The 22,674-nt window shown below is 52.4% G+C and overlaps 2 protein-coding genes across 3 annotated transcripts in view; both read right to left on the reverse strand.

Moving 5' to 3' along the window:
* SEC13 (SEC13 homolog, nuclear pore and COPII coat complex component) overlaps positions 1 to 1,243 on the reverse strand; it is a 34,941-nt gene extending 33,698 nt beyond the window's left edge. Inside the window, exon 1 of one of the 2 annotated variants that reach the window (XM_049641001.1) lies at positions 1,136 to 1,243. In XM_049641001.1, coding sequence (XP_049496958.1) covers positions 1,136 to 1,138 — 3 coding nt within the window. In that variant the 5' untranslated portion in view covers positions 1,139 to 1,243. Of the gene's footprint in view, positions 1 to 707; positions 869 to 1,135 lie in introns of those variants that run through there. The other variant, XM_049641000.1, reaches the window with a different exon arrangement.
* A 4,355-nt stretch (positions 1,244 to 5,598) lies between these two features.
* The window catches only part of ATP2B2 (ATPase plasma membrane Ca2+ transporting 2), a 119,590-nt gene continuing 102,514 nt past the window's right edge, over positions 5,599 to 22,674 (reverse strand). Inside the window, 5 exon segments of the mRNA XM_049641006.1 lie at positions 5,599 to 8,546; positions 16,736 to 16,918; positions 18,752 to 18,859; positions 19,034 to 19,245; positions 20,953 to 21,166. Of these exon segments, the coding sequence (XP_049496963.1) occupies positions 8,235 to 8,546; positions 16,736 to 16,918; positions 18,752 to 18,859; positions 19,034 to 19,245; positions 20,953 to 21,166 (1,029 nt within the window). The 3' untranslated portion in view covers positions 5,599 to 8,234.

Consider the following 22,674-nt stretch of genomic DNA (forward strand, 5'->3'; position numbering starts at 1 on the left):
CCCAGGTCACCAAAGGGCCTCAGGAATAACTAGCATTTATTTTTAACCACCCTTACCCACCAGCCAGGATTGGTGGGAACCGCACTTCTGAAGAAGTGACTTTTTCTTTTTTTTAAAGCTCTTTTCTAAAAAAAGGTCCTTCTTCCTGAGCACCTCACGTTGTCTGGTCCTTGTTAAGTAGTAAGAGGCAGCCCTTAAAACAATTCAGTTCTTCCCAATCGGCTGAAGAGTTAAAATTTCATTTAGAGAGTGCTGAGTATCAGAACATGAGCGATTCTACTCAGCAGCTGAAGAATGAGGGGCCAAAAGAGATGATTAATGTCAAACCCTGCAGACCAAGAACTAAACCCAGTGTCCTGACTTCTGGTGTGTCCAAGCACACCCATTGTCCTGAGAGCACTGGTTTACTGTATTCCCCCTACTCTGTGCCAGTCTCCAGCGACATGATTTTATTCATTAGTTACCATTCAGTCATTCACTCAAAGAGTAAATGTGGAATGACTGTACGCTGGATGCCAGAGATTTAAAAAATCGAGCCCCTACCCTCAGTCATTTAAAAGCTCATCCTCACACCAGTTTCTTGAAGCGCCCATCGTATTTTCCGGCCCTACACCGAACAACTGTTCCGCATACATCTCTGCTGGGAGTGGTGGTAGGTGGTGGAAAGGACTGGTTAAGAAGGTTCGAATCTCAGCTCTGCCACTTACCAGTGGTGTAAGAGGCTTCACCTCTCCGAACCTCAAGCTTCCTCATGCGTAAAGTGTCGATAATAACAGCACCTATTTTGCAGGGCTGTTAGCAGGCGGAGATTATGGACAACGCTTGGAACTTACTAAGGGCTCAGGATACAGTAGCACCTACGGTGTTCTGGGTTTTGTTTTCATTTGTTGGGGGAAGAGAAAAAAAAAAAAGAAAAAAGAAAGAGCAAGAGACGCGGCAGCAACGCGGTCCGCCTAGTTCCAAGAGGTTCTAAGGCCTCCCTCTGGCCTGCCCCTCCGAAAGGTTCCGAGGGGCAGGACCAGAGCCCCGCAAACCTCGAAGCGGTGAAGGGGAGCTGAATGGCCCCGGTCTGGGGCTTGAACCTCAGCAGGGTAGTGGAACCCGGGAGGGTCGCATCCCCGGACCCCACACTCACCATGCCTGCGACGGTGGGCAGCTCCCGGTCTCGGACGTGGCAGCTCCCGGCGGCGCCCCCGAACAGCTCACTTCCGGCGCCGGGCTGGCCGGCAGTCGAGCCGTGGCTCTAGAGCCTCCGGGTAGCAACGCGCTCCGCTCTTACGAAAGGTCCGTGCCTTTTCCGGGCCTTACCCCGCCCTCCCAAGGCCACTCCCTTTCTGCGTGCGGAGCGCACGAGACCAAAGGGGTGGGGCTCTGGTTTCCAAGGCCCGGCTCATCCCGGGGCTTTTGGAATCCGCAACTGTAGCAGGTCTTCTCTTCCCGAAGAGCCCTTGCCTTTTGCTGGGATCCGTACACGAAAGGAAGGATTCATAACTACAGCTTCACCTCCCTCCCTGCAGGTTCTGGGTCCAACCGGCCTTAGGATGAACATCGTAGGAGAGTAATTTTGGGGGTAGTGGGTAGACTGGTCCTAGTGCTTTCTTGTTAGTCCCTCCTCAGGACCCAAAGCTGGGACCGGAGGCAATGAAGGCCAGGGGATGCCAGTTACCAGAGGTTGAGCCCTCTCACCCTGCCCTCTCCAAGCCATGGGAGGAACCAACGCCTCCAAACTGCCCCTTCCCCACAGTCCTGGGATCCTGTGAATCTGGTCCATCAGGTGGATACCCCAGGCAGGGAGGGATCTCAGCTAGGCTCTTGCGGCTACAGCCCAGTACCTAAACCCCAGTATCCCCAACCCCTAGGTCCCGGGCTTCCTACAAGCACAATGAGAATGCAGTACTGCTGGACAGAGCCCGGGAGCTCCCCTCAGCCACACATGGTCAGGCAGCCCTGGACCTCTCATGGCGTTAATGAGTCCAGTGACCTAGGGTGGAGTCTAGGCTCCCCTTGTGTAAGTCACAATCCCTCAGTTTCTGTCTTGACACTAGATGGAAGAATTCTAGCTGGCGATGGTCACTGCTGGAGAGAAGATGTTAAGGCTCAAAGAGTGTGACAGACCTAGAGCATCAAGGAACTTTGGAGCAGGGGCCAAAGTTGTGTGGTGTTAAAGAGTTAAGTGCTGGGCCTCCAAGCAGTGGCTCATCCTTCTGCCCCCACCCCAGATTGCAAGATTATTTCCCTCTAATGGAGAAATATTGCAGGGATGTTGGCGGTGGAGCTAAGGGACAAAGGGGGCAGGGCGCTTGGGTCTCCTGTTCTTCAAGGGACAAGCCCTGGCCTTCAGTCTATAGCTGCACCACTGATTCTCTGGGTGCATCATTTCTCTCTGAGCCTTGTTTTTCTCGAGTGGAAAATGGGGACAATGACATTTTTGATATAATACAAATAATATAGTTGTTATTAAAGGAATTCCCTGGTGTAGGCATTGAAGCTGGAGAGATTGTGGATTTGGGACAAGCAATGCAATTGTTTCTTATTCATTAAGGTATTTGCTGGTAGGACTGAAGCACACTGTAATATAGAAGTTTTGAGTGCCAATTCTGGCATCATGACCACTTGGATCACTTGTGTATCTTCTCCTTTCTAGGTGGGAGAAGCACTCTCTCTGAGGTGCTGTCTTCTCTTCTGTTAGGTGGAAATTATAATACCTACGCTGAAGGTTGATGTTGGGAGTAAATGGACCCTGGGATGTGAAACTGTTTGGAAGTTGAATGGGCTCATGGTGCTTGATCTGGAGATCAGTTCTCCCTGAGAAAGGCTGGCCTTTAGTGTGTGTGTGTGTGTGTGTGTGTGTGTGTGTTGGTGGGGGGAGGTGTGCATGTGCAACCCTCAACCTTTGGACTAACATTGAGACCATCTCTTGGTCTGGGCACATTCTTGTTTTCTGCTAATGCTTAGCAGAGGTTTGCACAGTTCAGATTCTTAGGGTGCCAGGCTCCCTTCTGCCTCCCCCATCCCCAGTAAGGGATGCCACCTACATCCTCTGTCCATACCTCCTGTCACCTCCCTCCAGTTGATCCTGGACTGGCCTCAAATCAGGCCGTTCTTAGCTTTCCCCCATTTGTGCCCCTACCTCCCAGACCCTCTGTCCCCAAATCTCTTCCTCCTTCTCCTGAGGCCTCTTCCCCCAAAGTCTTTCTTTTTGGGACTGCTCACTGTTCTTCATGAAAGGCAGGTTAAACTTATCTCCCTCAAATGGTGGATGTTTGAAAGGTGTGGCCTGATGGAAGGAGAGAGACACCCACTGAGCTATGCACCCTTGGGCAAAGTGCCTTTCCCTCCCAGAGACTCAGTTTTCCCGAGTTCAAATCCACAGAGGACGAGGACCCAGCTGTCCTGCGGAAAAAGGCCTTGTGATGTGTACCGTGTCTGTGTTTCCACGTGTGCATTTATTGTTATTGCTCAGTATAGTGTTGAAAAGGCAGACAAATCCCATTAATTACAAAGAGCACAAGCCAGAGATACAGAGAAATAAAGAGTGTACAATAAGAGCACAGTCACTTCCCAGCCCCAATTGCCCCAGAGCCCCCCGGAGCCCGGGCAGCTCATGGAAGCTGGAACGGCACCATTTCCTCGCTACTCTGTTATAAAATATGTGCACACAAGAGTTAGCAAAGTGTGGCGACCCCCGAGAGGAAAGGTCCGGAGGGAGAGCACCACAGGCGTTACAAAACAGACTTCGGGGGCTGAGAAGGTCCCAGAGCAGCCTCAAAGGTCTTGTGTTTGGTGGAGGGGGTGATGGCTGATACCCAGGTCCTGGGATCCCTTTCCCTGTACTTGGGTGAGTAGGATCTCTACATCACAATCAGGAGAGCTTGCTTCAGAACTTGGACAAGACCTGGGGATTTTTCTGCTGTTGTTTGATTTAGGCCTTGGCTCTAGAAGACCCAAAGCCTTCAAGAAATGCACCCCTCCCATCTTCTGATGGGATCTCGGACACTAGGGAGAGAGTTTTGGGTAGGAGGCACGTCACAGTGCACCTAGCTGACAGCCTCCTGTAAGTAGAGCAAGAATGGGCAGAGGGTAAGGGTGGCATGAAGGTCCAGGAAAGAAATGGCTGCATCCCAGAGGACCTATCATACAACCACTGAGAAAACTTTGGACAAAGAACAGGAAGTGAACTCCCTCCCCACCCCCCCCCCCAAAAAAAAGCAGTTCAGGAAAGGGGGATGGGAATAAATGTGTCTCCAGGAGGAGGATAAGAAATACAAACAACTGGGCCATGCATCAGGTAGCTCCAGGTCTGGGAGAGAGCCTTCTTTCTCTTCTGGACTGGGGCAGGTGGAGGGTCCACCCCAGCACAACCAAGGGGGGGTGACTTTGGGTCCCAAACTGAGATTGGGAGGGGACTTGGTGGCCTCTCCTGTTGACACCCTTGCTTAGGGTATAGATGAGATGTTATTGGGGGGAACATCCGGCCTCCCCCCAAGATTTAGGACACTCCTTTTGTTTCTCCTTTTGAGACACTCTATTTAGCGACCCTGAGTGAACAGTGCTTACAATGGCAGGAAGATGTTTGCACGTAGAATGACAGGGCCTAGTATATGGGGTGGGGGAAGGGCTGGGGCTGGAAGAAGACTTGGCAACATTTTAAAGTTTACTTAAAAGAACAGCTGTGAGACAGTAACCAGCAAGTTTTGTTTTAAAAAAGAGAGAGAGAAGGGTATTTATCCTATCACATGATTAAACATATAAAGCGACAGTAAGTAAAACTGTATGGCTGGTGCCAGATGAGACACCCAGATAAGGGAACAGAAGAGAAATTCCAGAAATAGGCCCACATCTATATACACCATCAGTAGGTGGTACGGGGTGGGGGTGGGGGGGGCATTTCAACATGGCTGTGAAGAGTGGCTACTCCAGGGGTAAGCCACCCAGGCTGAGACAGGTCCAGAGTCCTTGGCCTAGTACCATTGTTGCCACTGGTCTGGTCTCAAAAGCAGGGCACCCTCCCTCTTGTCAACTCTGTGCTCCAGTTGGGACAAAGGAGGAAGGGGCCAGGGTGAGGTGAGGTGGTGGGAGCAATCGAGGCTGCTTCTGAGTTAGGGAAAGTGCTGCCTGTGTGGCAGGGAGGAGATATTTCCTCCCTGCCCACCTTCAAAAGTGGGTGATTCTCCAGCATCAGGGGTCACTCACTGGGCCCCTCGCTCTTCTCTCATCTGTTTGGGAGAGACAAATTGCTGAACTTAGACTTCAGAATGAATCTGCTACCTTCTCCTGGAGCCCTTGTCCAGAGGACAGAAAAGAAGCTACGTGGATGGTGCAGTCCCAAACTAGAAAAAAATATACATTACAGAATATATATTTACTGTGTTCTGTTTGATTTTGTTTTTTTCCCTTTTTTTTTTAAAACCACAGACATTTCAGAATCACACTGCGGCAGTAAGAAGAGTCAGCGATCGAAGCATAACCATTGCATAGTATTAAATGAACAGAGACGGTGAGTTCTTTATTTACAGTTATTGTCTAGATAAAAAAATTCATAAAAACAGATGAATGGTCATAAATTATTTACCCCCTAATGGGGTGGACTGCCAAACGTACCCCATGCTGCTAGATATAGGACGCAGAGTGCAAGCTTTATGTACTACAGTGAGTTTGGACAAACCAATCATTTCCTCTGTGTGTGTGTGTGTGTGTGTGTGTGTGTGTCTGTGTGAGCATCCATCATTCCTGACAAGAAAAGACCAACGCTAATGTCGGGTGTCCTCCGTTACTTCCGTTGCTCCCTGTTCTCCAAGCTAGGCTCCACTCAGAGAAACCCCTCCTGTTTTTCCCTGTGTCCTGGCTCCAAATAAACAGGGAGCATGGGTGTGCAAGCACAGCTTTCCTGGTGTCGTGGAATGAGGTCATGGACACAAGATTGGAACAAAGAAGGTGGGGAGATGGAAAACCTTGAGAAAGGAAGCTACAAAAAAACACCGTGTTCCAAGGCTGCTCCATGTTTTACATGTGCGGGTCTCTACTTTCTCGGCAGGCGAGCAGTGGGCTGGCTTTTTGTGGTGTTTGTATTGGAATCCAGTAAGCATATCTGAGGGCTGGTCACCCCTTTGGGGATGCAGTTTCCTCTGCTGGGTACATTCAGAGATATTCCTTCACGACAATCAGGTGATGCTCTCGCACACGGAAGGTCCTCCTTCCAGGAAGGTTTTGCCAGGTGGGATGGGCTGACTTGGGATCCCAAACCCTCAGGTTTCTTCACAGCCACCCAGATGTAGGCCCTCCCAGCTGACTATGGCTCTTTTCCCGAGTGGCTCTCATCTTGTTTGTGGAAGAATTCTCTGGGCCTGGAGAAGGGAAGGGCCGAGCTGACACAGAGCAACTGTGGGAAAGGTCAGTATGAGGAATGAATTTTGCAAGCGAGGTGGAAAAGTGTTTGGTTTTCCTCGAAGCATGGGACGTCATCGATCATGGTATTCAAAATGTCTTTTGCACTGTACAAGTTTATGGAAAAAGATTGTATGCTGAAAAGTCTCAAAGCAAACTTTGTATTAAATACAAAAGTTCTTTTATGAAAAAAGCTGATACCCACAAAGTGCTTAGCAGTTAAGAGGCTGACGTACAATTAAATAAGCTCTCATTAAGTGGGATTACTAGTGCTGTTATTGTCTTGGGGGGAAAATAACCACCTTTTCTCACCTGTGATACTGTAGGGTTTCAGAATGGCTTTCTGTCTGGGAAAGCGAGACTTGCTGTCAAAAGGCTACAGTATATATTGCGACTACAGGAAGACAATTTGGTTTAAAAATCACACTGAATACATCTCAATATACACATCATAAGGTTCGTTCGGATCTAAATAGTGCAGAGAAAAAGGCTACTCTTCTTCAAAAATAAAAATAAAAATAAAAGCAGCAGGCCTTAATGATCCTCATCCAGTATGCCAACAGCTTATACGCTGCAATTTATAAGTAAATAAACCTCTAAATTACTAAAAAAAAAAAATCAACACAGTAGCATTTATAATATTGCAACACTACCTCAATCTCTGTACAGACAGTGCCAAAGAGAACCTTTTTTTTGAAATGCTCTTAGTAAACTCAAGCGAGTTTCATCGAGAGAAAAGTCTTCAGAGCTTGGCGGACCCCGTCATCCTCCTCGGGCCGGGCCGGCCGTTAGTGCTGCAAACCTAGGAAGCCTTCTCTCCTCCTCTCCCTGTGTCTACGGAGCACGAGCACGGTGTTAACCCACTCCGGATGGACACTCAGTAGCATTTGGCGTCTGCCTGAGCCTCCCGCGGTAGTGACATAATTGAACGGAAACAGCAGGCAAAAATCAGAGCATGGCTATTGTAAAACATCAAGGATGCAATCCAGGGAAGTGTCTGTTGGGCTGAGCTGTCTTTATAGCATCTCAGCCACCAGTGTTCTTAAACCGTACAAATAGCCAAAGACGTTATCTACAGGTTTGTAAACAAATTACATTCTTGTTTTAGGACATAAATAAGTTAAAATAGAGCATTTAAGCGGAAACAAGGCAACATGCCGGCAAAAAAACTTTATATATCTGTGTGTGTGTGTGTGTGTGTGTGTGTGTATACCTATCTATATGGACGTATACAGTCTTGCAGAAGTATACGTTGATATAGATACAAAGAAATGGATATAACCTTGTGAGTGTCTATGAAGTTCTTCGGTTCCATTGGTGCAAATTTACTAGGTGAGTTAAGCTCTGCAGTTTCAAAAAGTTGTTAAATTAACCTATGCAACTGAGACCATGCTGCGCAAGCATTTCAAAAACTCACAGACCAGTCGATTGGATAAATAGTCTCAGAAAAGAGTCTGTTGTCAGTTCCCGCCTAAGAAAACAAACAAAAAACCCTCCCCGACCCCCCCCAAACCAAACAAGGGGAGGACTGGAAGTGCACAGTACATTCATGCAGGGGATGTGGTGGCCTGGCGGGTGCATGGCTGGTCCATGTTCGGGCGGGAGCCGTGAAGGGCTTGTTCTGGGAAAATCGCTCACTCCCGCAAGCCCCCCCTCCCCAAGGAGATCCCGCCCCTTGCCTCAAAGTGAAAAAGAGTTCAAACAGCATCGCAGCCAGAAAAAGGGTCTTTTGGGTGGAAATGTTGGTTTTCTCGCCAGTATTTGGTTTCCTGTTGTTGCTCGTTGCTGCTTGGGTGAGCTGGGTGCCTGGATGGGTGGGGCCCGGGGGTGGGTGGCGGCGGGGTCCTCAGCTAAAGCGACGTCTCCAGGCTGTGGATGGGGCTCCCTGGACTTGAAGAGGTAGCTGATTTGCTTGTGTCAGTCGTCAGATTGATCCCGCTGTCGATGGCGCTGTTGTTCTTGTTGAGCGATGACGGCGGGCTCGAGTTCTGCTTGAGTGCGGCATCTTCTTCCAGGTCGGTGTCGTCAATGAGGGGGATGTGGGGCTGTGAATCTTCGATCCGGAATTCGGGGTGAGCCATGAAATTATGGATGGAGGTTCGAGACTCAGGCTTTTCTAGACCTTCATAGAGAGAGCTACGGAACGCCTTCACGACGCGAATCTGCAAGGGAAACATAGGGGTGAGAAGCACTGCCCTGGGTGGGGGGCCCAGTAGCCAAGCTGGGGGGGGGGGCGGGGGGGGGGGTGGGGGGGGGGGTCAGGGCACAGCAGGCGGCTGGAATCCACAGTCGCTGGGTGTTATGAGCATGGGAGGAGGGGGAAGAATGGAAGAGGGGCTCAGGTTATATGCATCCGAGAGGTTTTAAAAACTGCTTTGGTTTTGGTCAGAATTACAGCATGAGGACAGGAGGAATCAAGCCCCATCACAGAGATGGTGGGAAACAGTGGTTAAAGGAAGCATAGTCCACTCCGGCGGCCACCCAGACCTAGTGAGAGACTGAGCCTTGTTAACTTTAGAGCAGAAGTTCAACCATGCAGAAGGGGTGCGGGACCAGGTGGGAATAAAGGAGGAAGGAGGAGAGGCTATTTTTAGAAAATTAATCTCCAAAAAAACCACACACAGTTAAGAAACCATACAACATGGAACAGATAACGTCACAAACGGAAAAGGAACAGAAAGGGGGAGACAGTTGGATGAGCCGGGATGGGAGAAGACACACGAGGGCCAGAGAACAGGAACATCAAACCAAAGGCAGCAAAGCAAACCAAAGCCAACTCAGGGCTTTCTGGGGTGCAGAGCAGAGGCAGCCAGAAAGCACGAAGGAGCCGGCAGACTGATGACATTCATGGGCAGGAGCATGCCACGGTGAGGGGTCAGGAACCACACAGCACACACAGACAGACACACGGCTACACTTGGAAGCCTGGACAATGTGAACGGAGGTCTTTGTACCCAACGTTTCTTTCCTTCATGCATTTGGGAGGTAAACACTCGAGTATAGACTCAAAGCCCTGGCCAGTCATTGGAGTTGGCTTTGGGGTCCCTCATTTCCTGGGGTATTTGATTTACTTGTGCTTTGAAAACACAAAAACCCCAAAAAAGGAAGCCAGAATCAGATGGCCAAACCCAGCCCTGGGTGGGATTCTAGGGGGTGTGGACCTGAGCCACAAAACAGCATGTTCTTTCACCTTCTGTGACTTCGTTGGAAGCCATGGTTCTCTGAACCACGAAAGGGGGTTGGATCTTGAGTCTTCCAGGTTGGTGGAAAGAGCACTGGACTCAGAGTCAGGAAGACTTGAGCCTGAGTCCTGGCTCTGGCACTTTTGGTGCCTTGACCATGGGCAAGTGACCACATTGCCTCACTGGTCGTCCCCTGTCCTGTCTCACGGAGTGCAGAGGAACAGGATCCCTGTGTTGAAGAGAGGGGTCCCTTCTCCAGACTCTTGGGAGGGGGAAGCCATGCCTGTCATCTCCAGGGGCAGATGGAACTTGGGATAAAAAGGTACTTTCTCCTCTATTCTTAGCCCCAACTCAGAGTGGAGGCAGTGGCAGGGGAATACAAGGCAGCCTCAGTGTCTCCAAGGAGCAGAGCCTCAGCCGAGGTGGCCGTGGAGCTGAGAGCAGTGGCTGCCTCCACACCACAGACCTGCGGGAGGCAGAGGACCGCTGGGGTCCTTGTGGGGAGGCCCTTGCGGTCCCAGGATCTGTGGAACTCTCAGCTGAACCCAGGGGTATCTTGCTGGTGGGACACAGGTGGGGAAAGCGTGGGCCATGGAAGTGAGTTTTCTGGGTGACTGTGGCTGGTGGTTTTAAGTGTCATAGCTCAGGGTCTATTTTACTATTTCAGAGGGAAGTGTTTCTAAAGCACATAATATGTGTATCTATTTAGTGTGTACAGAGAAGGGTTTAACTTCAAGTTGGTCAGGAATCCTTTTCAGTCTTGTGTAAGACCCCACAGTTTTGATTTTGTTTGTTAAGTTTCTTTTGTTGTCAGCCATCATTAGTAGTTCTGATTTTTCCTTGTTTTCTCAAAAGCATCTCTGTCCCTTTTCCTTCTTATGTGCTGGGGCTGGGGACTGCATGGGACCCTCCTTGTTGGAATCATGCTTTAAATAAGAGGTAGCAGGTGCCTGCAGATGCCATGCATTAGTGCTGGCCCTCTGACAGGCATTTCACTGCTCTGAGGATTCTTTCTCCCTGGATTCCCCATTCGTGGCTCTGCAGAGATTATTAAATATTCTGATCTCCTGATGAGCAGGCCACTACACCCTTGATTCAGTGAAAACAATGAAAAAGGTGTTGTGGGCCTCAGTTTTCTTATCTGTAAAATGGGAATAATAATCACTGTAACTGCCCAGCCTAGTGCCCAGTGTGTTCTGAGGCTGAACTGCAATAAGATGCTGGCTGGGGCACCTGGTGGAGGAGGAGGGATGGTGGCAGGACCCTGTCATGTGACTGAAAATGCAGAGGGGACGACACACAATGAGATGCAGGCCCCTTGCCCTCCCCCTGGCATGGAGACAACAGAGAGAATGAACTGCTCTGGACAAGACTGTGGGGACAAGACTTTTCGGGACACCCCACCACGGCCATCTCAAGTCTCCACTTCGGTTCACTCCGCGGCTGAAATGGAAAAAAAAAAAAAATACGGGAAGAAAAAAAGCTCTTCCACCTCCCTTCCCTGCCTACCCTGAAGTGAGATTTTTGGGCGTGAGCCGCATTTGGGCATGGGGGGAGGGGAGAGGGGTGAGGACCGGGCCTGTGGGATTTTAGACATTTTGGTTTCATCAGCACAAAGGGAGTAGGACACCCATGCCCATGTTGGAGGGCTCTGAGGAAATGCGTAGGCCCCGGGCTGGGACGGGTTCGACATACTCGAATGTTTACCCGGCTTCAGGGAAGCCAAGAGTCTGGGATTGATTCACATTCATTTCAGGCTCAAGGTTAAAGACTCACAACCTCTTTTAATTTCACTCTCTCTTGCTGAACTCTGTATCCAGGGTTCTCTAGCCCTCTAGGGAAACAAACACATGGAATATTCAGACAGTGGAGAGGTCTAGGCCCCACCCCAGAAGCAAGCCATTTTCTCGCCAACCCAAGATTGCACTAAGTCAGTTACCAAAACGCTAATGAGAGATACAGTTTTCTTTTCTTTCCTTCTTCATTTCTCCCCTTAAGAGATGCAAACTCCTTGCTCCTAGCAGTCCTCAGAATCAGGAATGTGACGGGGAAGTGGCAATAGAAGATGCCCGCTCTGGTAGTGGCCAGAAAGTGGCCGGTTCTGGGTAAGGACCCTGCAGTTCTTGGCTTGGTTGGTTTGAAGGAGTAGGACCTTCACTGACCAACACGGAGCCTGCCACACACTCGCTAAATACAAAAGTGGTTTGAGATGGGTGCAGATGAGTGTAGCTTGGCCCTGGGTCAGAGCTGAATGTTAATTTTGTCCTGGATCACCAGCGGAGAGGTGCCCTTCTCCCCAGTCCCTGCCAGGCTGGTAGAAATTCAAGCAGAGAGACAGCTTTCTTGGCCTTCTAAATCCCAGAGGATTGGCTCCTTTCCACTGTATGAGACTATGGGCATGGGCACTGGTTCTGGAATGAAAATTCCACCTCTGCAGGCTCCAGGTCTATGCGCTTGTCTGGAAAGTGGTGTGCACTGGTGGGAAAAATGAGGGACTTTGGAGTCAGGCCTCTTGCCACTCACTTGGGTGATCTTGGTCAAGTCAGTCCACTTCTCTGAGCCTCAGTGTCTTTCTCAGTTAAATGGATATATTGAAGAAACTCCTTCCTCCTATTCATTTGCGAGGCATATGTGAAGTGAAGAATATGGGAACAGCTTTGGAAAACGCTGAGTGAGGCTCAAGTATAAGGCCTTATAGGCGTGTGCCTTTAAGTTTCTGGGGGAAAAAACCTCTCATTTTTGAGTGAGTCAGAAGAGGAAAGCACGAGAGCGGACGAGAGTTCCCACACAAACATTCCGGATGCCAGCCTGACCTGCCTGTCACATCTGCATGCACCTGTCTGCCTGGCACCCTCTGTCCCACAGTGGTGCCTGGGGAGCGATGTGTGATGTGGTGGGGGGGCTCCTCACCCCAAGGTCATAAGTCAGAAGTCCATCCCAGGGACAGGGGTCCCTGGCCTTGGTGCTTAACTCTTGATAACCCAGGAAACAGTGGTTTGACTCCTTCTAGAATATACAGACTCCAGGTATTTTGAACTCAGAATGCATATGGCTATCCTCCTCTGCTAGAGAATCCCCAGGAGGAAGACCCTCCTCAGAGGAGGTGGGAGGCAGCCTACCTTTCCATCCCACCCAATTTGGGACCCCTTCTCTTAACTGTGGCTACTGGCTTCACACCTCCCTGTGGGAAGAAAGCCTTTGGCTTTTGAAGGGACCCTGGCCAGTAGCTAGAGGGCCCTCAGAGTCCTTGGAGACCAGAGGGTATGTCATTGTTATAACGACTATTCAGGAGAAGGAGGAACTGGGACTATTTATTTAGAGTTCACACTGTGACTGTATTGACCAAAATGTGTGTGTTGAAACCACAGAGGTCGTGATCTCTTTTGGAACCAGTACCCTTGGCTAGGGGGGATGGTCAGGCTCCCATAAAGCATGCTGAATTACAGTCTGGAGTCTCCAATAGAGGGTAGGAATACAAAATGCTTAAGGAGACAAGATGGCAATTGGATGAGGGAGTCACGCTTGACCATTCCTGTTGGGTCCTTGGAGAGGCGGGCAAAAATGGGTGTTTCTCTGAAGAAGTGTTGAGAGCTGATTGTTCCTTGGCTGGCCTTATGGTTTTATAAATGGCACAGGAAAAGGTGAGAATGATATTACCCAGGTTTGAGATGACCAAGCTCTTTCCCTAGACTATAAGAGCTAAGGTGAGGGGCTATGCCACAGGAAGACTTCCAAAGGCTGCATGGGTACCCAGAAATGCCAGGTGGTCTCTGGCTGTGGCCAGGGTGAAGCACCATGCCTCAAGAAAGAGGCTAACCCGGGATGGACAAACAGCTGAGTGAGCACTCAGAAGCCAAACTGGCTGGCAGCCAGACCCAGCCAGGGGGCTGCAGGAGTCACCAGGAGGGGTGGCAGGAGCCAAAAGAAATGGATTTTTCAGCCAGTGGCTCTCCAGACCGGAACTTTTTTTTTTTTTTTAAGTGATCTCTACACTTGAACCAAGATCAAGAGTCATATATGCTCTATCCACTGAGCCAGCGAGGTGCCCCTAGACCAGAACACTTGGTCATTGGTCTTTAAGAAAGGTGGTAGTGAGTGCTGAGCAAGGCCAGAGCTATGTGGACGCAGGAGTAGGTCAGCTGGGTGAGGCTCTCTGCTGTAAAGGGGAGGAGGAGGGGACCAAAGTGTTTCCTGCCCTGAGAAAGCCTGGCAGTGACTTCCTAGTGATAGTCACAGACATGCGACTTGGACACCATCTGCTCAAATAGCTCTCCATTTCACTTTGGCTTCACCTCCCCATTGCTGGGATTTTGTGCTAATGAGTGAACATGGAAGGGCTTTTGTCCCCCTTTCTGCACCCCCCCACCCCCTTATCCTGTCTACCTGGCAGGGCTGCATCCATTGAACAGTCATGGGACATGAGCATATGCCATCAGCAGTCTCTCTGTGGCTTGTGTCTCCCACCAGAGGGCTCAGATGGCCCAGGTCCCACCCTGCATGCAAGTCCTTTCCCACCCAGTGGAAGGGGATGTGTGTGGTGGGTGTACTGTGTTTGGATGGGGGAACAGGCACTTTACAAAATATGGAGAGATGAAGCCTAGAGTCTGTTCCTCGTCAAAAGCTGGGCTAGAACAGACACACTGTGGCAATCTGAGAAGACGAGAACCAGGGGTTCCCTTATGGTTTGGGAGAGGCTGACTGGAGACAAGGTAAAGGAGGCAGGTGGCAAATAGACCCTTCTTATTCTCCCTGGGGCCTGAAGCCATGGGGGAGGTGGTTCAGAAAGATCTCGACAGGCCAGAAATGAGAGACCCAGGTCAGAAGTCTCCACTTGAGAGGAGGAGGCGAGCTTGGCAGGAGGGAGAAGATGGAGGAGGTCAGAGTACCCTGCTATCCCTGAGATGAGGAAGGGCCAGAAGCCACGGGTTAGACCAGGTTCTTCAGGGCCTCCTGGCACCCAGCCAAGACGTGAGCCTGGGCCCACCGTTTTGTACCTGAGGTCAAGCTGAATGGGTCAGGAGCTCTGTCCTTTCTAGAAAGGGGTCAGACCCTCAGTGTGCAGGGAAAAGTGTGTGTAAGGCAGTGGATGTCCTCAGATGTACAAGGAGAGAAGGCAGAGGTTCTGAACTACCAGGCTGTGATCTCCTTGATGGCCTGGGAGCCCTCACCGACTAGGATCTCTGACCTATAGTGACCCCTCTCTTGGCTGCACCCCACTGTGACTTGACTGTGACCCCTCAGGGCCTTGACCCCTGGTAACCCCCTACCTACCTGACTATAAGACTCTAACTGCTTGGCCAACTCTGACTTTGCCCTCATGGGCTAGGCTTTTCCTGACTGAGTATGATTCTAGACTGATCCTAGACTGACGCTTTGCCCTCCCCGCTGACTGCTGTCCCTTGGCTGCTGTGACCCTGTGGTGCTGGGACATTTGATCACGGGAAACTCCCCTCCAGATGCTGATCCTTTGACTGGCCCAGACCTTTTTGGCCACTTTCAACCTTCACGACCCCTTAGCTGAGTGGTTAAATCCCTGACCCTGACCCCAGCCAACCCTGGCCCACCAAATGACTGCCACCCCATGACTGGCAATGCTCTCCTGACCAACTGGGACCCTTCTCTATGGCTCTGGTCCCTCAGCCCCCTGGGCCTCGCCATGACTGGCTGCCCCCCGTGTCCTTGGTGCCCCGGCCCCTGCCCGCCCAGCACTGGCGTCGGTGGCGCCCGAGGCAGTAAGGATTCACACTCACGCCCAGCTGCAGCAGGAGGAAGGCTGGTCGGAGAGGAAAGAGCATTGGACAACGACACGCGACTAGGGCTAGAGAGATTGGCTACGTCCTGGCTCTGGCTGGTGACGGAGGACTGTCTCCGCAGGGCCCCCTGAAAGGAGGCCCCGCTCTTGAAAGTATTGACTACTTCAATCTGCAACGGAGGAGAGAACGAGACAAGTTGCGAGAAGAACAGACACACAGCTACACGACTGACAGGCGCAACGCCACGAGAACAGCCGCAGCCACGGTGACAACGACAACGTCACTTAAAGTCAAACAAAGACTACCAGACACACTCAAAGCCTCTGCAAGATGTCTGCTCAGCTCCAGGCCCATCTGTAGGCCCCAGAGTCCCGGGGAGGGCTGGCCAAGGGGGCCGTGTGCTGGGGTCCTTGTCGTGGGGGAGAACCCAGGCTGTGTCAGGAGGCTCTTGGTCCGAAACCTGTCCCACCCCGACCCCGGCTCTCAGAGAGTGCTGTCTCCTGAACCTTGGTCACCCCTAAAACTAGGGGGGCATACCTACCTCTCAGGGCTGTGGAGGCCAATGAGAGGATGTTTGGGGGTGCCCTGTGGGGTGTGAAGCAGCCCAGGTGATCTTCTGTTTGTTACCTAGGCCTGGTGGATCGAGGTAGGGGCTGGGCAGTACTTCCCAGAGTGATGGGGGGGCAAGGGACCCACCCTCTCTTAGTTTCCTAGTCCCCCGTGTCCCTCATCCTGCAGGGCTGTGAACGCACAGTGTGAACTACAGCTCCAGCCTAGGCAGAGGGCTGTGCAGGAGTGTGTGGGGCCTACGCATTTGTGGCACGTGTCTCCGTCCTGGGGAAGGAATCCGTCCCACGCGTGTGCTTGGCTTGTGTGTCCTTGGTGTGCACGTGTGTGTCTGTGTATGTGTGGGGAAGACCAAACTTTGCTTCCCAGAGTGGCGTCAACACCCTGGCGGAGGGCAGTGTCTGAAGGCCCAGGTGGAGGACATGTAAGCACGTGTAGAGACGCCAGGACCTCCCAGGCTGACCCCCAGGCCCGGGAGAATGTGGGGTTGGCTCTGCCCTTACATGGACTGGTGCCCACCCTTGCACTGCCCCTCCCGGTGGCCGCCCCGCGACTCCGACCCGAGCCCCTCACTCACCTCAGCACTCAGGCCCCCTCCCCGCTTTGGGGCATCCCCCCTCGAAACCCATGGTGGGTGTGACCCCCAGTCTGACCCCTCGCTGGTCTGCGGGGCGAGGCGGAACATTCCTGGGGAGGCCGCAGCTTCTTCAGCAGCCACGGGAGCGTGCGTGTGGGGAACACGGCTGGTGAGATGGGAGAGCAGGGCCGGAGTCCGGTCTCTGAGTGCCTGTGGGGTGGCATGGAGCACGCCCATCTCCGTCACCCACCCGCCCTGGGAGCCTCCCGTACCTGGGTCTGGATCCGATTCAGGCCTCGGAACCACAGGATCTGGCCCCGCCGCAGCTCCCTCTCGGCGTGGTCTATCTCCTCCACGTCCTCATTCAGCTCCTCCTCTGGGATCTCCTCCTTCTGCGTGAGCCTCCCCGCCTCCTTGAGGAACTTGAGCCTGCTGGTCGGGATGGTGGCGATGACCTGCAGGGGGTCCAGCGGCAGGGTGATGGGGGTCGTCCCACAGGTGGCCTCCTTCCGCCCTGCCACCCCACCCCCCTCTCCTCCCCACTTACCTACTCATGCTCAGCTCGCTCCTTAACTCATCCTACCTGTTCCTCAATTCCGTCTTGTATAATTGCTTATTGATTTGCTTTTTAAGTCACTCACTCATTCAGAGGAAAATCTTGGCCTTCAGGAGTTGGACAGATGTGACTTTGAATATGCCCCAGGCCTTACAGGCCACATGACCTTGGGTAAGTCACTTAATGTCTCTGAGCTCTGCCTTTCCCATCTGTAAAGCTGGGGGTAATTCTCAGAGTTGGAGGATTAAGCAGGGTGGTGTATCTAAGTTGCTGTGCATGAGCCTGGCTCATGGCTGGCCCTCAGGTCCCTGGGCTCATTCCTCCTGATCATTTGGTCCTGTGGAACCTGAGTGTGGGCAATAGGGGCCCAGGGCACGGGTACCTTGGGGGCAGCCAGTCCTAGGACTTGGAATGGTTGCCTTTCCAGAAAGGGAAGGCAATATGGGAAGGGGATATGCTTTTATCCTTAATCGTCCTCCAAAGGGCTTGTCCGTGGGGCTGAGACCTGAAAGACAGACCTTATGGGGAGGCTGAGGTGACAGAGATTAGAGGCCCCTTTCCTATCCTGTAGGGACAAACAGAGGCTGGCCTGGACACTCAGTCTCACGGGTTCTCTGGAGGTTTCAGCATTGCCCACCGGCATAATCCTCAGGCGTCAGGAGCCTGCTCTCTCAGAAGCCAAGAGCTCCCTGAGGGTGTGGGCTCTAGGAGGATAAAGATGGCCTGGCTGTGAGGGTGCCCAAGGAATGGGGTTGCAAAGTCAAATCTAGTTTATCAACTTCCCAAAGAAGCTCCAAAGTTGCAAGAAGGACCTTTTTGGATGAAACTAAATTTTCTTCTTTATCTTCTATCTAATTTCTGCTACTGCAACTTCCCACTCCAGCCTGGAACAGCTTGAAATCAAGAACAATGTCTCAGGCAACCTGGGGCTCCCAGTACCTGGATGACGGAGCACCTTGGGAATAAGGCCCCCTTGGCCCAGATCCAGTTCCAGTTACTTCTCCCAAGCACTGCATCCTGGTCTGTCTGCAAGCAGACGTGCTCTGAAGGAGTGTGTGCACGTGTGTGTGAGCGTGTGTGTGTATGCATGTACACATGCACACACGCACACATGCTTAGGACTTGGGCAAAAGTAGGGAGAATGTTCTGGGTCACGGCTGGAAGGGCCCCCACAGAGCATTCAGCCCATGGTTCCCTAAAGCTGGGGAGGATCTCAGACACAGCACTGAATAGCTCTGAGACAAGGCAGCGTTCACCCCTCTTCTGTTTCCTTGGAGCCCTCTGAAGGAGTCTCTGCTTGGACCCCTTTAGACAACAAGCTGGCTTCAGGATCTAGTTAGAGTTTAATAACATAGTTCTCATTGCATTATTATTTTTTTGGTTAGCTTCTGTGTATGACAGATGATGCCGATTTTCTAATCCTGTTAACAACATAAAGTTGCTTTTTGAAATAATTTCAATTAAAATAACTGATTGGATTGAGGGAAACCATCAAGCAAATAGTAGGATCAGAGGTATATAGATCTATAGCAAAAATTATAGTGGTGGTACCCCAAAGACCAGTATTTGGGACCTGGGGCCAAACCCCATCGCTCACATGTCCAGAGATGGGGAGGACCTTGCCTAGGGCCAGACAGCGAGCCCAGGGCAGTCAGGACTTATTCCTGGGGCTCCCGGATTCCCTGTCCAGTGCTCTTTCTCTCCCTCTGCTGAGAACCCATCCAGAACGTACCTGACCCCAGACGAGCTCTCCCAACCCGATGAATATGCACCACATCCACTGGTCCAGCTGCAGCGGAGAGCAGCTGAACGGCTTCCCCCCAAACTGCACGATCACTATCTGGAGGTCAAAGGGGAGCACAGGGACAGAGAGAGAAAGAGAGAGAGAGAGAGAGAGAGAGAGAGAGATAGGCCATCAGGGGCCAACTCAGGGGTCTGGGCTCTCAGGGCACTGCCAAGGGGCCCCGCCTGTCCACTGCCCACCCCAGCCCAGGTGAGGGTGGGGCCTGGCTACCTGGATGGCAAAGGTGCCCAGCACGATGGTGCAGAAAATCGGGTTCCGGAAGATGCCATCAAAGACATTGCGCTCGCCATGGATCTTGCGGGCGTTGATCTCGTTGAAGAGCTGCATCATGACGAAGGTGTTGAAGATGATGGTGTAGTGCTCCGAGGGTGGCGAGTGCAGGGGCGCGTTCCTCCCACTGTCGATCTGGAACATCTTCTCACCTGCCAAGCCGAGAGGGAGGGAACTGGGCTGAGGGCCACGGCTGGGGAAGACGCTGGCCCCGCGTGGGGGCCTCTCCTACACAGCCAGGTGGGTCATGCAGGTCAGAGGTGGTGCTCTGGATATCAGGGGGCAGAGTGGGCTTGTGCTGTTGCGTGGTCCTGAGTGTGAGTGGAGGAATAACAGAACCCTTTCTTCTCTAGGGGGAAAGACCTTGGGTGAACTTTACTTCACTTTTCTGTGGAGATCTGATAAAGGTGGAATGCCAGCTGTGTTGTGAGCTGACACTGCTTATAGAAAGTGACCTCCAGCTGGCAAACTCATCGGGGACTGGGAGGACTGGGCGTGAACCAGGAATCCCTGGTGGAGCCTGTGGCCTTGGGCTCCCCTGAAAGGGCTACTTCTTGTAACTGAATGTGTCCCTTGCTGAGGCCTCTGGAGACCCCTGGGGCTCTTACAGGAAACATCGAGTGCTACCTGGAGGTTGGGACTCCTAGGCCAGGCTGGCTCTGCCTATGTGGCCTCCTTCTCTTGTATCTGAGCTGTCACGTGATGGGGGAGATTCGCCCCCCCCCCCCCCCGGCTGCTGTGTGGACAGCCACAGGTGGCAGGCCTGATGTCATTCTATATCCCTTTGCAAAGCTGTGTAAGCAGGTGCTGGGAGACCTTGTGGAATTTTCGGAGTGTGAGGTGTTGAGCTGAATCCAAGACCACTGAGGGTAGGTGCTCAAGTGGGGGAAGCCAGCAATTAGACCGGGAACCTGCCCTCTTCTCCCCTCCCCCACCTGGCAACCTTCTCTCCTAGTTTTTCATTCATGTGGCTTCTTCAAAGACTCTACACATAATCTTTACAATAGTCCTGCCAACACATTGCTTTCAAAATTTACACAAGAGGAGTTCCCCTTGAGGAGTAGGGTCCATGCACTACCCACACCTGTGCCCTGGACTTAGCGGGTAAGTGCTCATTATGGGCATGGAAAGCCCAGCTCCTCACGTGGAGGGGCCCTGCCCCGGCTGGGGACTCCCAGCTGGCCCCCACTCCCTGTGTGACTGTGGACCAGCCCCTTCCCCACTCTGGGCCTTTCCGTGACCCAGGGGTAGGCTTGGCCCGCATTACCTTTGAAGCACCCAAGGAAACGAGGCCTGGTCTTTACCCAGGCTTCTGAGTTGGGCTGCGTCCCCCAGGCAAAGTTACCTCACCTTTGTGTGCCTCAGGGCACTCACTGTAATGTATGGTGGTGGCACAGGTGCCGGCCCCACTGAGTGGCTGGAAAACCTAAATGAAGCAGCCTAGATGAGAATGCTGTGGAAATAGCTGGTGGCTAGGCAGGCATGCGGCACCTCCCCAGGGAAGTCTCAGTGAGGATGCCTTCAGGGGCGAGGATAAGGTGCAGGGATGGGTCAGAGGAGAGGCCAGAGCCCTGGGCTCCTATGGGGCAGGTGAGAGGGGCATAAATCAGCACTTGGGTGCCGCCTTGCATGGTGTGTATTCAGTTTCTGGAGCCGTCATCAGTGGCAAAGCCCTGGCTTTGGGGTGGGCCAGACCTGAGACAGGGCCTGGCTCTGCCCAGGAATTGCTCTGTGACCTTGAGCAACTAACTTCACCTCCCTGGGCCTCTGTTACCTCCCTGGCAAACGAGAAGGCAGATGTGAATCCAGAACGCTGTGTCTGGGCCACCGTGTCCCAGGTGGGCCGGTGGGGGACTCACCAACAAAAAGCAGGGTGAAGATGAGGGTGAGCTGGTAGACGGCATGGCCCAGGATGTTCTTCATCATGGTCCGAGAGATGAGGGGCTTGTTACGGCCGTATGGCTTCCTCAGAAGCAGGGTCTCGGTGGGCGGCTCAGTGGCCAGGGCCAGCGAGGCGAACGTGTCCATGATGAGGTTTACCCAGAGCATCTGCACGGCCTTCAGAGGGGAGTCCTGGAGATGGCAGTGGTGGGGAAGGCTGTCACGGGGGAGGCCAGCCCCACCTGCCGCTACGAAGTGCCGGGTATGGGTCTCAGCAGCGTCTTGGTGGCATCTTGAGTCAGCTCTGCCCAGTGGGTCTGCCCTAGGCTGGCCTGCCCGCTGGGCTCCTAAGCAGGCACCCAGCAGGTTTGATAGGCTTTCCCTTCCCTGGAGAACAGCCTAGACCTGCGTACCCGTGTTCTCCTCCAAAGAGAAAATAGAGTCCTCTGGGCACAATGGTGAGCAGCTCTCTGCCTTCTGGGAAACCTACCTACACCCCCACCATCTGCCTTCCTTCCCTTCACTCCCTGTGGACACATCTTTCCTGGCTGAGGCCAAGATCCCGTCTCCGGCACAAATCCCATGTCCTCACCCTCCCTCTGCCCTCCCCATTGCTGCTTTCCGCTCAGCTGTCAATGGCTCTGGTCTCTGCTATCCCACAACCAGTGCCCATGACCCCTGTCCTCTCTTCACTACCACCCCGTTCCTTTTTACCTCATCATCCCACTTTACTTTAAGCAATTATTGTGTGCCTCTGTGATTCCAGAAATAACACATTTGGTGGTGGAACATTTGGGCAAGTAAGGAATAACAGAAGAAGCTAAAACTCATCAGTGGCCTTGTCACTTACAGGCTGCCGCCATCCACATTCTGGTGTGGATCCTTGCACGCCTCTCTCTGGCTGAGACTGGGGTCCTATAGTGGTACCACTCTGTGCACAATCATATTGCGCGGGGTGCACGCCTGGAGGAGCCGATCGACTGTCCCCTCCTCCCTCGCACACCCGGCTGACATGTCTTTAGGAGCCAGACTTTGGCCTCTCTGTGCTCCCCAAATCCCCTTCTCCAAGGTCACCAGCCAAGGTCTCCTTGTCACCAATCTAGAGACACATTTTCCAGCCTCATCTCCTGGTTTGGCCACTGCCTCCTCCTGGAGCCTGACACCACTCGTCTGGCCCTCCTCTTCCTCTCTGTGTTCCTTCTCCATCTCCTTCAGGCTCTTCTTCCCCTGCCTTTTATTTTCTTATTTTTTAAATATTTGTTTATTTTTGAGAGAGAGAGAGAGAGAGGGGAAAGAGAGAGAGAGCACGTGCACACACACACACAGGTGGGGGAGGGGCAGAGAGCAAGGGAGACAGAGGATCTGAAGCAGGGTTCTCCATGATAGCCCCAATTTGGGGCTCAAACTCATGAGCTGTGAGATCACGACCTGAGCTGAAGTCGGATGCTTAACCAACCAAGCCACCCAGGTGCCCCTTTCCCTGCCTTTTAAATACGTGTCTCCCATGGCCTCTTCTTCAGCCCTGCTCTCCTCTCCACACCTGTCCCCCTGGCTTTCATTTTGGTGCCCACCTCTCCCCACTCTCCACCCCAGACTTCCCCCTCTGGTATGAGCCTCATCTACTGGGGGAACACCTCCATTCAGGAAGCCCACAGATTCTGTAAACCTAATAGCCTAAACTGAGCTGTTCGTCACGCCCC

The sequence above is a fragment of the Panthera uncia genome, chromosome A2 (genome assembly GCF_023721935.1).
Source record: "Panthera uncia isolate 11264 chromosome A2, Puncia_PCG_1.0, whole genome shotgun sequence".
Taxonomy (NCBI): domain Eukaryota; kingdom Metazoa; phylum Chordata; class Mammalia; order Carnivora; family Felidae; genus Panthera; species Panthera uncia.